General features: G+C 36.7%; 1 protein-coding gene across 7 annotated transcripts in view; it reads right to left on the bottom strand.

Annotated features, from left to right (window-relative positions):
- ZNF536 (zinc finger protein 536) overlaps positions 1 to 17,172 on the bottom strand; it is a 345,809-nt gene that overhangs the window by 116,814 nt on the left and 211,823 nt on the right. For all 7 annotated transcript variants that reach the window (XM_027697630.1, XM_027697631.1, XM_027697634.1 and 4 more), the window contains 2 exons: positions 14,705 to 14,857; positions 1,912 to 3,492 (listed from right to left, as the gene is read on the bottom strand). In XM_027697630.1, the coding sequence (XP_027553431.1) occupies positions 1,912 to 3,492; positions 14,705 to 14,857 (1,734 nt within the window). The remainder of the gene's footprint in view (positions 1 to 1,911; positions 3,493 to 14,704; positions 14,858 to 17,172) is intronic.

Below are 17,172 nucleotides of genomic sequence, written 5' to 3'. Positions count from 1 at the left end.
AAGAACTCATACTGCATTTTTGATTAAAAAATGGCTTAAAAAGTAGAACAGAGAAGCTTCTGTTGTTTCTTTTTTTCCTTCATACTTCAAGTCAAATCCATTATCACTGGGCAGAGCTTGTGAAAGGGATATGGTCTTTAAAATCATATAAACTCAAGCCATCATAAAATGTCTGTTGAATTGATTGGAAGATGAAACAAAAAACTAATGGAAGTAACATGACCTCATTTCAATAATAATATTAGAGGGTTTTTTCTGTTGTTGTTTTAAAAATCTTATGTCTGGGAAAAAGCATAAAGATATTTCATACAAAGCAACTAATCTTAGTTTTTCAATTTTTCTACACATCTGTTTAGAGACTAATTTCTCTGCTATATTTTTTTCCTTTTTGGTAACTGATAGTGCTCCACGAATAGAGAGGATTTTACCTGCTGTAAATTAAATAATCTACTAACAATTTTCAATGCTGATCTTGAAGAATCTGGAAATATTTCCAACGACCTAAATTGGTTCTTATAGCACTGAGACACAGAAGTTTACAAGTAAGGCCATACAGATATTTGGGCAGATATTTGGCTCGGTTTAAGTAACGACAAAATTGTGAAGTCACAATGCTTTAAGGATACAAGGGACATAAATTTTATGTGTAGAAATCATCCTTTTTTTATAAGACCACTTGGAAAAGCAGAGAGGGGCTTGAAGAAGGGCTTATGGCTTTAAGCATCTACACTGTGCTGATGAAAAGAAACAAAACTTCCACTAACCTTAAGTTAACCAGGGGAACTATGCAGAAGCGCTTGCAGATTTAGGGTTTCATTTTAATTTGTCAGCCTTTAAAACTGTTGATAACACTTTCCTTTCTTTTTTTAACTTGAATACATTTTATTATGCATGTTCAGCTCTGACAATGAGTTTTCTGATTAGTTTGAAGGTTAAGTGAAACAAGCATTACTGAAGTTTTTGTGTCCTTTGCTGACTCTGCTTTTTAAAGTGATATTGTTTTTCAAAGGATTTACACTCTAAAATCTCTTTCAAACAAGAACTATGCTGACAAAATAGGAGACAAATCAAAAAAATCCTCATTCTGATTTTTTCCAAATAGATTTAACTTTCATTTTGGTAAATATGATGTATGCGATATGTGGAAGTAAAACTGCAGTTTTGTAAATTAGAGACTGATAAGGGTAAAAGGTTGTTTTGTTTGTTTGGTATGTTGTTATTTTAATTACCTGGAGGCATATTCTTAATTAGGCAAATCACAATTTGCACAACTGCTAGTTAGAATAGTGAAAATGGTCAAGGGCAACAACTATATGGGTGCCATTGAACAAAACCAGAAAATTATAATTACCAAAAAAAAAAAAAAAAAAGGAGGGAAAGAAAAGAAAAAGAAATCTTTTCAACACAGGTAGACACATTCCATGCACTTGGCCTTTGATTTCATTAATGTCATGGTAATTGAACACACTCCAATTCAAAGAAAGAAAGGGAAAAAAAAGAAAAGAGAAAGCAAGGTTTGCTTGGCAAAGCATCCAGTGTTTTTCTTGGGTTCTTACTTATATCAAAATACTGAAAAGTTTGCAAGTTACCATGTAAATTTTTTAGAACTTTTCCTCCTTTGAGTATGCTAAAGCAGTAAGTATCCCCTTCAGATGCCACTAGCACAGATAGTCTATATTGCTGCTACTCTAGTTTAAAAAGCAAGTTCTTTCTAAAATCCTGTATAAGTATGCATGCAGCACTGCTGATTTCAATGGAGTAGACCACATATAAGACTAGAATTTGGCCCACAGGGTTTAACATTTAAAAAAATGTATTACTAACAAACATGACTAAGTATATTTAAAGAGCAGCTTCATGATTCTGCACATGTGTTTTCTGAAATGGTCTAAAAGAAGGTCTAAAACTTACCACACAAGTCAGGTCTCTTGATACATCCACTAGTTGCTGTGCTACTTGCAAGTCCATTAAAGGCTGCTAAGCCATCAGAGCTGTAAGCTCTTAGGACTGACAACATGTTCATCTGCTTCTCCAGGACCTGCGGACCCTGAACTTGTTCGGGTTTCATCACTCCTTGTGCAGTTTCATGTGAGGAGAGAAGATTCTGACTGTGCCACTGCTTTTCTGAAGCTTGTGGCAGTGGTGATACGAGCCCTTGTGTTGGTTGTGAGGTGACTCCACTTTGTATATTGTCGCCTCCTTCACTGCTTTCTTTATTTAGGGCAGACAACTGCTTATTCATAATATCTGGTTCTGTGTCAATGTCCTCATCTTCAATGTTTTCTTCCTTGGAAGATTCCATATCCTCAGATGAAGCTATGTCAGAAAGGTCATCAGTAGCACTTTTATTTACAGAGTCAGAGAGCAGAATATTTGGGTCATCTTCAGATTGTGTTTTGATTTCGGATTCATTACTGGTGCAAGAATTTTGTGTTCCCGTGCCAATAACACCAGGATAAACACCGAACTGCTTATAGAAGTCTGTTGTAAAATTACAAAAAGTGGATTCCATGTGGCTGGGCCAGGCAGTGCTCTTTTGCTCTCCCAGGGTCTCTTTATTTTGTCCTTGGGTCATTTTCTCAGAAGCTGAGTCCAGCTGGCTCAGCATGTTCGAAACTCCTGCCTCCTTGCTGGACTGCACAGAAGAGGGGAGTAAGCTCACTTTATTCACCGAGGCTGAAGCCTCCCTAGACTGGTCTTTGTTGTTGCCTATGATGTTGTCTTTACGTTTAGCCTTGCCCAAGTGATTGGCCTGGAGGTGCAGAGCCATTAGTTCCATAGATGAAGTTGTAAAGGAACAAAACAAGCAGCCGTGCCAAGCAATATTGTCCTGCACAGTAACAGATGACCCTGGGAGGGAGGCTGCGTCTGGCCTGACGGACAAGTCCAGAGGTTCGTATTGGGACTTTTCTGTTTTCCGCTGTGAGGACTTGCTGTTTATCTTTTCCTCACCGCCATCTGAGCCCAGAGCTTTTGCTGAAAGCGGATCTGAGAGAGCTTTATCCTTCATTTCTTTTTCTTTCTTCAAAGAACTTAGGACAAAGCTGTCCATGAAAGCTTGCAAAGACCCTTGAAAGTTCACACCGTTCCCAACCATGTTCTGGTAAGCACGGCCAAGTTCAGAGAAGTGTGTTCCTTTGGAAGATATGTCTGACCCTTTCATATTTTCTGAGGATACTTCAGATGACATGCCAGCTGCTTGTCCTTGCTGATCTCCAGAAGACAGCATTCCTGACGTCCACTGCTGCGAGACCATGCCACTTCGGAAATCGATACCGGGAAGTCCCTTGAAGGCTCCTCTCAAAATATCTGGCCTAATAAACACAGAACTTTTACTTGATGTCTCGTCTTTGTGCTCTTGACCCGCGCTCTGCCCAGAGAGTGGTCCTGCTCCGTTCTGTCGCTCCCGATGGTGTCGTTCCAAGTGGTATTTGAGGGATGCAGACTGAGTACCAGCATAATCACAATGTGGACACTTGTAAGGCTTCTCACCTATGGGTATGGATAAGGTGAAAAATATAAAGAGAGTTAACTGTACTTTGGTCTATGGATGAGTGAAGAAAGAAAAAAATCAACATTAACTGCTTGAAAACAAGAAGATCTTAGAACTAATAATTCATTTTTAAAAGAGAAATCCTTTAATCGAAGACTAATTCATAAACTGAATATTTCTAAAATGGGTTTCCAGAATGTGGGGCTATTCAGGAATGACATGGTATCTACACACAATTAGCCATCCTTTTCTTAATCTAACATGTAGAAAACTGTTGTAGAATTAAAAGCTATGATTATGAAAATGAAGCATAACAATTTCAACCACAGTAATCATTAAAAGTACAAGTTTAAAAAAAAGGGAGACAAAGAATGTAACAAATGGATGGTTGCAATATTTTGTGTATACAATTGCTCTAAAATTTGTTTAAATTATACACATGGAAACCATTTTTAAACCTAAAAATTTTATGGCACTGTTACGCAAGACTGAAATGAATGATTTAAGTCTTGCTCTGCAGTAAATCATGGATATAATTAGCAAATGGCATACTGCACAAGTAATTTATCATTATTTGGAGGGCACCATTCCAGAAGGATTCAAAGATCTGCAGACCTACTGCATTGTTTCTAAATAAAGGACTATAAATACAGATCCTATAAAATATTAATATCATTACACTACATTATGATTGCAGCATGTAAGAACATATAGTTAAAATAAAAAGTAGTCAGTAAAAAAGAAATCAAGTAATAAAAAGTACAAAATATATTTAGTTTCTGTATTTGAAATTAGCATTATCTACTGGGTTTTGCAGTCCTTTAATTTTGTACTAATGGCATTTCTAGTACTCAAGTAGTAAAATGTGTAATTTACCTACCATAAGGGATTTTCTAGGTTTAGCTTGAATAGAGTTTTAAAACATATAAGATGATTTTCATGAATTAAATAAATATTTGAAGCCTACACTAAACTTTTATTGTTCTTCCTATACTTTAAAAGAGGTAGAGGATTTTACACATGTAATAAATATTCCTATATAGTCATAAAGACACATCCAAAAAGAATGTACATCTAAGCAGAGGTACATCTAAATTTCTGCACAGCACTTTTTAGCAATGCAGAGTTCCTTTTAAAGGAAGAAATATGGAAATCCTCACTAAAAGGGACAGGAATCTGAAAGACCTGCAAGCTGTCAATATTGGCAATTGTTTCTATGAGGGAGCTCCACGAGAAGAATAAACTGTTTTCTCTAGGTAGCTTTTTTTTTCTTCCTAAGTGATACAAAAGACTGAAGCAAACCTCTCCAAATGGTATAATGGAAATATTTGTTTTGAAAAGTTCCTCCACGGTAAAAATGCTGTATAATACTATGTAGCTCACCAAACCAGCTGGAAAGTTATCCATTTTCAAATAACCTCAAAATCTGCTAAAAACAAAATTGAAAGGTTTTCAAACTTCTGTTATTTAAGCTACAGGCTCAGTTGAAGGGCTGGTAAACACTTGGGAAGCTGCTCCTCTCACTGATCGCAGGAATTCACTAATGAGATGCGAGCCCAGAACACTCCAGTGCCTATGGAGCACTGCATGAGCAGGGTTACTGACCATGAACAGGGGCTGGGGACGTGCTGTAATTCAGACAGGGCTGAAGTAAATTACAGGCAGTGGAAATTCTAAATCCATAATGTAATCCTAAAGCTAAACGGTGAGACATGAGAGCTCTACATCAACCACATTAATAGACCTTTTTGGAGGAGAAAAGCGCAACACCTCAAACAAGAGGTGCTCAGCAGAGGAAGAGGGAGTAATTAGCATGGTTCATGCTTTAGGCCTGGGTCCACATAGCTTAACAGAAGAAATCAGATTTAAACATTTCAATGCAACTTCTGAGTCTTTCACAGTCACCTAATTAAGCTCTGGTGCTCCACTGACAAGGAATAGGGGCTGAGTTTCAGTAAGAGTTGTGCAAAAGCAAACAGTTCCTACTGATGTGCAAGAAACAGAAACCTGAGATGATCATGCCTGTCTGGGCTTCCCTGCTCTCAGGTGGGCACCTGAGCACACACACACCCATCACAGGTGTTTAAGAGCAGGGACAAGGGGACAGAACACATAGGCTCTCTATTTGTTTGCATTTGTCTGGGGGTGTGCAAACTCTGACAGCTGTGCTGCCAGTCAGAACATATTAATGCTGGTTTTACAGCACCTCCATACTGCAATATTTTTGAGCCACTTTCAGTTATTCCAATGTTTCTCCCATCAGTTAGTCAGCAGTCACTAGTGACACAACTTAAGTATTTTAAGTGTTGCCTAAGAAGTAATAAAACTGGTGAAAAACAAGTAACAGACTTCATAGGGTTAAATATTCTCACTTTTGAATTTTCTCTCCTCTTAATTGAAAAGCTCTTCCTCAGCATCCCCTATGCCTTTACGGAAGTCTTTAACACAATTATATTGAGCACTTCCTTTTATTCTAATGATAGTTCAGTGTGTGTTTGCATTGCACATCAAGTGGCACCATTTAAAAGTGTGTCCCAGCATTGCAGGCACTGTGTCAACCACTGGAGAACTACTGCAAGGAGGAGGAGAAGTTTGCAATATAGACTGCAGTGATGTTGCTAAAAACATACAGAAGCTGTTCAAAGCAGTAAGCAAATGTAAAAATGGGTTAAAGTGAGTTAAAATATATGCTCACTGGAGTAAGTACTAGTACTGTTTTGTACTTTTGTACTTTTTTTATCTTCAGTCTAAAGCCCTGGGCACAACATACTCTTATTCTGAATTGCTAAGCCTTGAAGTCATTCCATTTTCTGCTCACAGGCCTCTCTACTGAGTGAGCTTCCTTTCAGCAGAGATCTGGACACAGCTCGCCACCAACGCCACAAGCATTGGATTGAAAGAAGACTCTGACTGAGACAGTGTGATAAAACGTTCAAATCTCTCCTAGCCTTGGTGTGCTGCCCCTGTGGTGCTCCCACCCCTTGCATGGCTAGAAATGAGATCTAAAGCTGAAGGTCTGAAATTGAACTCAACATGTAGCAACACACTGTGCCACCTTTACAACACAGGACTGGCCAAATAACATCGTTCAAAGGGAACTATTCAAAACCTCTCTTCTCTTCCAGATCCAAATATTAGCAGTGGGTAGTTTACTTCAAAGCTGTCTCAACTGCTTCTATTTTGAGGACAGGCATTGGGAGAAGGGAGTAGGATGGAGTCAATCATCTTTGAATCTTTTTAATTTAGTCTGTCAGTATTTCCTAAATTCAGTAATTGTGCAGCTATTTAGATGCTATTTCATCCATTCAAATTAGTAACCAGCTACACCCTATGTAAGTCACTGTACAAATGACAAAACAGAATTATAAGCTTCTATGGGAAAAATCCCAGTCTAACCTCAAACCAAGCTAGTTTCAATGGAAAACCCAAAGGACCCCTAATTTTCAGGACTCTATCAGCAAATGCAATAGTATATGTCCAAAGAATACTGCAGGGGACAAGGGAGGTAGGCTATGATTCTTGTTAGAAGACAACCTGTTTGTATCTTATACTTTGAGGAAAGGTTTCAGAGAATTCATCCTCATGTAATGACTACCCTGGTATTATTGCCAAGAGCAGTGTCTGGATGAGTTATTTAACACTTAATATCAGTTCACATAAATTAATGTTACCACGTAGGAGTGAGGGAACATGACTTTTTCAAAATAATTTTCTGCATTTCATATCCAAGAGTCATTTTTCATTGTTCACAAAGGCAATGGCCATCCTAATCTTGCTAATTCTCTGGCCCTGTTTGTATCCCTGCAAACCTTTTCACAATGGAGTAGGATGAGAGAATATTCCATTGTGTACAGTTAAAAAAAAAAAGAAAAAAATCTTACAGGGAACAACTTATCTGGGCAACATAATCACAGTTCTGATCTACCTACTGCTCTGGTTTACAAGACACAAAACATCTCAGAGGAACTATTTTATATCAGGATAAAGTAAAACAATAAACATTCAATGCTGCTTGTAAAATCTGCACAAAAGCTTGGTAGATAACTGGAAACAGACATGTTGCCCAGTAGAAACAGGTCTATTTGTATAGCAGGTTGTATAAACAACACAAGCTATGCAGGCTATCACCAGCCCTGCTCAGAACACAATCTGACTGTACTGGTCATGGGAACTCACTGCTATGGGCTGTGCAAGGAAACCACAGCCACATCATAACTAGATTTACAGATTTTAAGGCTGGAAGGAACAATTATGATCACCTTATCTGCTCTACAGCACAGGCCAGAGATCCTCATATGATAATTCTGGCATCAGTGCACAACTGCAATTTGAAACAAAACTTACTTGTTTTAGTTTAAACATACTCTGTTTCAACAAAAGCAGTGAAGAAGACTCCAACACTTCCCCAGGAAAACTGTTTGACTGATTAAGTATTTTCACTGCTCAAAATGTGTGCCTTATTTCTAGCTTGAATTTGTCCAGTGTCTGCTTTCTAGTACTGAACATGGCTTCAATTTTCCCTGCTAGATTGAACTGATTTTTTTAAATTAAAAAAATCTATTTGCTAAGGAAGGTACTTGCAGACAGCAAACCAGTCACATCTTCACCTTCTCTCATCGTTGAGTGGAACACCCTTCCCAATTTTTCATTGTCCATTTAAATTATGGGTACCCGCTAAAGCTTTGATGAAATTTCAACTTGATAGTAATTATATACAGTCCAAGACTGTGTTTACATCCATAGAGACATAGCAATCAACTAACAGCTCATATTCTGTTGCTTCTCTACCACAATCCTAAGCCCAGTTCATCACCGCCTCTAGTATTTGTTCCTTTACATTTTGCTGATTTAAAATTCATATTGTTGAAAAGAGCCCACTTGACTAAGTGACTAATCAGTGCCTCCCCATGATTTTTAGCATCTTACCATTTTTGTGCCATTGGTAAATTTTATCAACAGTGATTTTATATAGTCTTCCAAATAATGATAAAATACCAAATAGATGGAGCTGCAAGTGCTGCTGTGGAGCTGCCAGTTTATGTGCTATTTCATCTCTGTATGCTGGTTTTTGGGGTTTTTTTTGGAGGAGGGAATTGTCACATCGAACAAGTTACTTTCATGAAAAGAAACTTGATAAAACTTCCTTTTATAACACAAAATTGAATTAACTATGCTACCAACTTTTAATAAGTTAACAAATTCATTCTGTAATTTTACCCCCAAATTTATGACAGGGTAGTAATTTATAATTTCAAGGCCTTAACATTCTTTTTTTATTCTTTTTTTTTTTGGAAATACTAGAATAGTCAGAACTTTTTTACTACTGTGAGTGCTCTGGAACTTGCTCTGTGTTCCAAGACTTGGGTTTTTTGTTTTTTGTGTTTTTTTTCTTTTAAATGAACTTTAATGATTTGGAGAGCTCTTCAGCCAGGGTTTTTAAGACTTTATCTATAAGTTATCCAGTCTCATTCATTCTAAAAAATATTAAAATTCAGTGGTCTACAGCATCACAGCCTCATTACTTAATGGCAGCGTAACTGTATCACTGGAAAATGCTTAAAAAACCATCATTCTTCTTTCTGAGAACAGAACAGAAAAGCACCATGGTTGATAATACCTTATCCATTCTTGTCCAGTATTAGCAAGATACCAATTGTTTGGTCTGCCAGATCTTCAAAATGTTACCCCGTTCTCCATAACCCTCATAGCCACACACATATTTTTACTACTGCTTTTAGTTTCCCTCCTCAAATTTCTGTACCTCTTAAACACCGATTTATCTTTAGTGCTGTGAGCTCCTTTATCCATCTTTCATACTTGAAATGCAGCTTCTTAAAAATCTGTCCTGCACCCCTTCCCCACCGAATGTCCCCTTTTCCTTTTTTAATAAAATTTCGTGAGGGCTTTGTGGATTATGCCCTTCTACTCCTCGTAGTGCTGCTCCTCAGTACAGTGAGAGCTGTGCCTCAGTGCAAGAACCCCAACACAGAATGCTTGGCAGCCCCACTCACTGTGGGGTTTTGACAGTCACTCAGGGACAATGTGGGTTGCAATTCGATCTCACAGGTTTCTAAACAAGCCACAGTTTGCTTTCATGCAAAGCAAATGAAATCAAACATCTTATAATTCCAGAGAATACTGCTTAATGAAAATACTGAAAACATTTTCCAGCATTTTTTATTTTACCATTGAAACAGTTATTGATAACCTATTTTATCCATTGTGCAGTAGATATTTTAGAAATGAATTGCTGTATGGTTTAATTAGTTCATTATTATGCCTATTCTTACATGGTAATTTCTTTTATCATTCTAATCATTCACTTCACACTTTTTAAACCAAATGGAATATCAAAGGTTCTGTAGGATTATTTTTGGATCCTGCACATGTTTCACTACACAATTAATCTGTTTGTCAGAAATACTAGTTAACTTCTTCTCTTTACTACTTTCCTTTACTAGTAATTTTTCTCTATTATATAAGATGTAACTACCTTACTCTGTAAGAGGACAGAATTTGATGCTTTTGACTCATTTTATTAAAGATTTCTCAATTGTGCACTTGGCATCACTATAAAATATTTTAATTTTTATAAAGTTTTATAATTGAATATTTTCCTTTATTTATATCTCATCTGCAGTATTTATTTAGTCTTTTTACACGTCTTTACTTAGTTAAAATGCAGAGAGATAAATATGGTTGTTACTTTGCAGGGAAGATTCAGTACATTAATATAAACTGTACACTAATTCCCCCAAAGCATATATATACGTTGTAAACCTGAAGACTTTTTACACAGCTGCTTATTGCTAAACAGTGCCTTGTCCAGAAGGGGACAATCTGTGTCTCTAATTGCTGTCACTGAAGCTGAGATTCATTATGTGACTTTCCCATTAAAATGTGAGCATTAATTTGTATAATGAAATATCACCCACTGCAGTGTTCATTAGCCATGCCCTACTGTATACTGCACATTGTTAGCTACCTAGAAACTGTAGTTAATTTCACTAATGGATATTTCCCTACTTAGTGTTTGGTAGGAAATTTATACTGTAACATTACCTCTTAAACTTTTAAGGAAATTTAAATTCAATCAATTATTTTCAACAAAAGTTTGGGATGTCATTAAGACAGGAGAAAAGGCATGCTGTACAATGTTAAGGATGGGAAATCTGGAGAAATCTAGAGAAATGAAAAGTCCTTTTAGTTCATCTTAGAAATGTAAGAATAAAGGATGTTCAATACCAAAATTGTCTCCTCTTGGAGCACACATACCCATTTTCCTTAATTATTCATATTGCTCATCCCACTACAAGCGCCTTCAGAGAATGGCAACAGGCAGTCTTTTTTTAGGAAGGAAATGTGAATTGAACTCATTTAAAACAGCACCATTTTTACTGTATTTCATCAGTTCATCTAAGCAAGGTTTAAAATTGGCTAGTCACATTTCCAAGGGAAAATGCAGTAACGCTGTAAATGTATATAATACATCTAATATATGCAAGATATGTGTCATACATATCGTAACAAACTCTCAGTCAAAGGACACTGCCATGCCAAGGTTTTTATTCCTATTCATCTCTTTCTTAGGTTTCTGCTCTTTAGCACAATCCAAAGCATCTTCAGGGCTTTCCTTTGCTCAGCCACATCATTCTTTTTTTCATTACTCAAGGGATTTAACTGTACCTGTCATACTGGGAATATACCTGAGCATCTAATGATGACAGAAACCCAAACTGGTCTACATCTGTGGTAGCTTCTGAATGCTAATGCAAGATGCAAAGAGGAGCTGCAATCAGCTCTTACATAATGTGTCACCTTACAAAGGTGGAACATGAGAAATTTTAATTTACACTTAACTGTTTCTGTGCAGTCCAAAGGCCTAGACTATAAAGTAAACCCCACACCCATTTATTCCATTTCAAGGGGGTTAAGAGTGCTCAAGAACATAAAGATGTTCAGCTTTCCGAATGAAGGAAGCTTAAGCTGCTGTCCTCAGAGGGGAAAAATGAAAACTCAGGAAGCATCTGCATTTGGCACATTATGAGGCTGAGATACTTGGATGGTTTTCTTTTTCACAAAGACTGAGCACCCCTAAGATTTCTGTGTCATAACCTTCCCAGCTTTATTATATATTATTTTATAACCAGGAGGTTGAATCACAAACTGGACAGGCCACCCACATGTCTGTTCCGCACTGCTGGTGCACAGACACGCTTTGCCCTTGTTTCTGCATCTCCTCCCACAGTGAGTTTGTGTGAGTTGAAGGAGGCAGTTCTGAAGAAGCAGGACCACACAGCCCAGCTCTGTTCACTAGTCAACATAAAGAGCTCATCTAAGAGGCCTAAAGGAGTTCTGTCTGTCTTCCCTAAGCCCGGAGGCTCTGAAGCACTTTGGCCTGAAAGTCCTTCCTCTCTTCTTTCAGGGTCGTCCCAGGGAACTGTCTCATCCATCAACTGTTTTTAGAGCAAGAAAGAGGAGAAACTGATTTCACGTAATTACGCCCTTTTCTTCTTATCATATGGGAACAATCAGAAATCATATCTTACATCTTCCCCTTAAAGCTCTTCCTGGCTTAATATCACTGAGTTAGATAAGAAGAAAAATCCTCTACAGTTGTGTGTTGGGACACAACTGAGCATGCTAAATAAAACTTTGATTTGTTCTTTTTTCCTTCAGAAGCTTATTATATGATAGCAAACTACACAGAAAGTGAGACTCAGTCTGGGGAAGGTTGCAACCATGAAATATCCAACGGAGAAAAGAAGCAACCCAAGCCACTAGCTAATTCTTCAGAAACAGAGCAGAGCTTCCTAATCTTGTGGAGGATTAAGCTGCTTCTCTAGATTTTTCAGGCCAATTGCCACAGAAGCACCTCCTGGCTGGATCAGACTTTGGGTCTTGTCTTGGCACGTGTACCAAACCAACCTAGTCGTGTGCCTCCAAACACACAGATGTTCGAAGGAACCCGACTTCTGCTGAACTGCTTGAGCTCATCTCTAACAAACAGGTGCTGTGAGAACAAGAACAGTAATTGAGTTAATGTAGTGGAGAAATACAGTAAAGTGTTTTTTATCAGTCAGTTATATGATCCAGGCGTATAATAAAGACAGAGTGTGACATAAAAGGCAGGAAACTGTCCCTGATAAGTATGAGCTAACAAATATTTGCTTAATAACTGGTATCTATTACGTAATTTCCCTTTACTGCAAAGCGACTTAATTTTTATTTAATAACTCTAGTAATTTGCCAATTTACAATTTAATATTTTTTATTAGGATTATTTCCAATATGTAAAACATTGCTTCATTTAAACATACTCTTGTCATTATTTACAAATACTTTGTTCTCAAACTAATGGAAATTGATCTTTATCTATTTTAAAATTATAATGATTTTTAAACGTATTCCAAATTTGTTTCAATAGTTTCTTTTTTTCTTATTTTGTTATATCTGTTTATCTTTTTCTTATTTTAATTTTGTTTAGTCAGTTTTAATATGCAAGTTTTATGGAATATTTCCATTGTAATTAATTTACTTTCCATTAGTTCTAAGGCACAAACACCAAATGTGTAATCACTGCCATCTTTAACATAGGAAGAAAGTGATCACTATATAATAAAACCAAATGAAGAGATGGGCAATCTCAGGTTATTTTAAAAGTTTTTCTTTGCATGTCCAACAGTAAAAATGTCTAATTCTTTAAACTCCATAGGTATAAGGTTATTTTTCAATAAAATAACCACCATTTCTTTACTTTTACTACATTAGAAAGCACACGAACAGGGTTTTCTTTTTTTCCCCCCACGAAGTCCAACACATAGAAAAGAATATTCCTGCACTGCAAACTACATTAGAGTGCCACATTTTAAAATTCAGATCAAACCAGCGTGGTATTCTCCAAAATGCAAAGAGAGGAGAATAAAAATACAGTGAACAAATTTTCCCATCTCAAAAATGGTTTTTCTTTCAATAACTTTCATTTTCAATTTTTCAAAATCAGGTCTCTGATTCTCAAACCCAACATTAAGTATTAGATCTGTGGAAGCACATAGGAGAAACATGACTGCTGATTTTGGGAAGGGAGGAAAATTCTGCTTATTTGGTACTTCAGTGAAATAAGAGTTAAAAGTGAGGTTTTTCGAGTAGGAAGTACAACTGGAATGTATTTCTTCATGAAATAATTTTACCTTTCTATTAGAAAAGTAGCAGTAAATTTCTGAAATTTATTTAAAATGGTTTAAAAAGAAAATTTCCCCACAATTATGGGATCCACTATGTCTGTTTCCAAAAAGAAGTACCCCAAATCTCCAGTTTTGAATACTCTTCCATAGTCTACTAATATTACTAACACTTGGAAGAAAACAGTATCATATTGGCCATACACAGATTTTCAAATTATGTCAACAGGACCTGAGGATTTCAACACTGTATGTCAGATTTTAATTATGGACAGAATAAGCCTTAAACACATCCTGTGTCTCTACATGAACCTTACCACGCACACATGTACTTTTAAGCAAACAAGATATTGCAATTTAAATGGAGTGGCTATAGTTTACTGGTATTGAGAGCAGCCCTCCCAGTGAGAGACATACCAAAATAAAGTGAGTATCCAGACCAGTAGCAAATCTCTGTAGGGTAGAAATGATGTGATTGTTACTGAAGTAAAATACATTAAGTTTTACCACAGTGCAAAGCATGATAAGTTTTGCTACTTACAAGTACTTAGTCATGTGAGTTCTAGTGGGGGAAAAAAAGCAGATCCATGAAGCTGATTTATCCATATGAACAGCGAGAGGTTAAAAATGAGCATGCTAAATGGAACAAAAATAGTAACTGAGAAAAACATACAGAATCCCTAAGCAGATGCTAAGGAAGGCCTTTGAAGCAGTTAGTATAACTAAGTCTGAAACCAATAGGCTTATGCCTATTGAAGGACAAGGGTAATTGAAGGAAACAGTGATGAAGCAGGGAAGGAGACAGAAATAACCTCAACTGGGAAAAGATGATTCTATTAAAGTGGTCTTTATCCAACAACACATTCCTTGTGCTTTTATTTAAGACTGTCATACATCTTTCTCAAAAGACTCTCTCCAACTAATAAGTCCAAATCTACACTGGGAATTAAGGCTCCTAGCCACATATTATGTTAACCCCCACACACATATGGCATGTGTCGACAGCGCTCCGCTCACTTGTTCCTCTCACCTGTGTGTATTCTCAAGTGGACCTTTAAGTGATGGGATGTTCTGAAAGTTTTTCCACAATATGGGCAGTCTTTCATGGCAGAACCAAGGCTCCTGTCTCTCAGTAAAGCTGGCTGCTGGACTCCTACAGATCTCCCAGCTTCTTCTCCAATGTCTGCAACACAGAAATGTTCTCACATCACTTCAGCACATGTCAGGAGTTGTTCTCACTAAAACTGCTAACACAACACAAAGTTAAACATGTCAATACTACACCTGTCTATTTCATTCTTTAAATCTGACAGAATGCTGACAATTCATGTATTTTCTTGTTATTGTCTTAAATTATTTCATCTTTGCTATCATCATTTTAAGCAGCATATGGTACCTTTATATTGAATTGAATTATACAAGAAAAGAAACAGCTGTGTCAGCAGCTGGTTTGATTTCTTCTTTTGCTTCGTTCCTATTAATTTTTTCCCCAAAAGTTTGAGATTGTTGTTTTGTTGATTCTATTTAAGTACTGTGAAAATCTGTATGCTTTTAGAGGGAAAAAGTTTGCACCAGTTTATTAAAACCTCCTAAAAGAACAGAATTGCAGTGAGAAGAGGGTCCAACAACAGTGATGATTCTACACACACTCCCTTCAACAACTAACAAACTTCCTTCTGCAACATTTCAGCACTGGAATGACAACAGACAACCTAGTGAGTGACCTAATATCATGGGAAAAGCAATGTAAAAATTCATCAGATGAGAGGGAATTCCTTCCCCCTCTCACCCACAGCTCCTGCGTTTTCTCCTTCAGTGTTCACAGCTACACTTATTCTTTGCATCATAATACAATGGGTGAGACTCCAGGACACCTCTTCTCTCTCCTCATATAAAGAAACAGTCATTTTCAGCCATCTTGAATAAGCTGCTTTTATCCAAGCAGGCTACAAACAAAATAACTTACAAAAGACTGACATAAAAATTGCAAACATGTAGGGCATTTTTAAAAACTCACTATTCAAACCATACAAAACTCATCTATCATCTTGTACTTAACAGGGACATGTAATATCACATATATGTATCAATTTATGATTTCACCAAAAAGTACCACGGCAAATGTTGAAATTCTGAACCAGATTGATGCTACTGGTATGTCAGGAGCAGTACACAGGGACACATCATCACATCCCTGTGCAAGAGCTGAGCTATCTGGGTTACACTGAGGTGGGGAGCACACAGTTAAAACCTCCATGCAGAGTCTCGATTATTTCAACCATAAACTCCTGACTAAAAATGTTCTGTCTCTACCCATTTGATATGTAACTAAAGCTGTCAGGAAACATAGTGCAGTTTACACAGCATTGCCTTTTAAATGGAAGTAATGGGACATAAGAAAGACTTAAACATTTGGCTCTAATAAAATCTATTCTCACAGTAGCAGAGACCCAAATACCAGATTTCTGGAAAAGGTAACACTAACAGGCATTTCAGTATGTATTATAAAATGGTTCCTCTAAACTATTTTGTTTAAAGCTGAAAGAAGGAGATGATAGAGTGATTAAAAAATATATATAAATGCTTATCTTATTCATGTATGTAATCAAGCTATTACTAGTTTTCAAAAGGCAAATCTGATAGTTTTCACATCACAATCTTGTTTAACATTTTCTGACTGTTCTTAGACTGCAGAGTTAAAGCATAATATTTAAGTTAGAAAGCTAGTAAATGTCATTTTGAATTATCTTCACATACATAAAGTAGCATACTGCAGGAGTGTATTTTGTCTTTGTGAGTCCAGGAAAACATATATAGGTGCTAGTCTATAATTCCAATATCCCTAAAGAGTTTAGATTTTCTCCTTTTTTACTCCTCAGAAGTTGTATATAATTATGGCTTAAGCTGCTTTGGGAAAAAACGAATTCCTGAGCGCAAAAAGATTTTTCTGAAGAGCAAAATGCAGAATGCATGATAATAAAATGCAGGATTTTATTTTGGTTTTCAATAAATACTATATGAGCATTATAGATAAATATATAGATAAAGTTAACAAGCCACTCAGGAGGAATTCACTGAATAAGTCTACTAGTTATGTTTTGCTATATGTCACTCTAAATGATGGCCTGTTATCCATTTGCCTTTTATCTTTCTATCTAGAATATGTGTGGCCCAATAAAAAAGAATAAATTTGTAAGATGAACAGCTCGCCTTGCAGATTTAAGAGTGTAATTTTCACTTTACACAAAATTGAATTTTTTCAAGGCAGCGAGACGATGGAGTTTACTCTAGCACTAATCCCTCTGAAAAAGCAAACTGAAAACAACAATGAAGCAAAGAAAGATGTGGGTGGTCTGAACAGTTTTCTTTTAGATTTAAGTAGACATACAGTAGATAGCTCCAAAGGCTTTGCTCCAACAGGGGCCTTACCTTGAAGAATTTTTCTTCCCACAGTGAAATCATTCCTAAGACTTTAAAGCTGGGCTGAGGGGTTTTCTT

The sequence above is a fragment of the Neopelma chrysocephalum genome, unplaced genomic scaffold (genome assembly GCF_003984885.1).
Source record: "Neopelma chrysocephalum unplaced genomic scaffold, ASM398488v2 Primary Assembly neopelma1_121, whole genome shotgun sequence".
NCBI lineage: Eukaryota > Metazoa > Chordata > Aves > Passeriformes > Pipridae > Neopelma > Neopelma chrysocephalum.
This window is presented reverse-complemented; position numbering and strand designations above follow the sequence as displayed.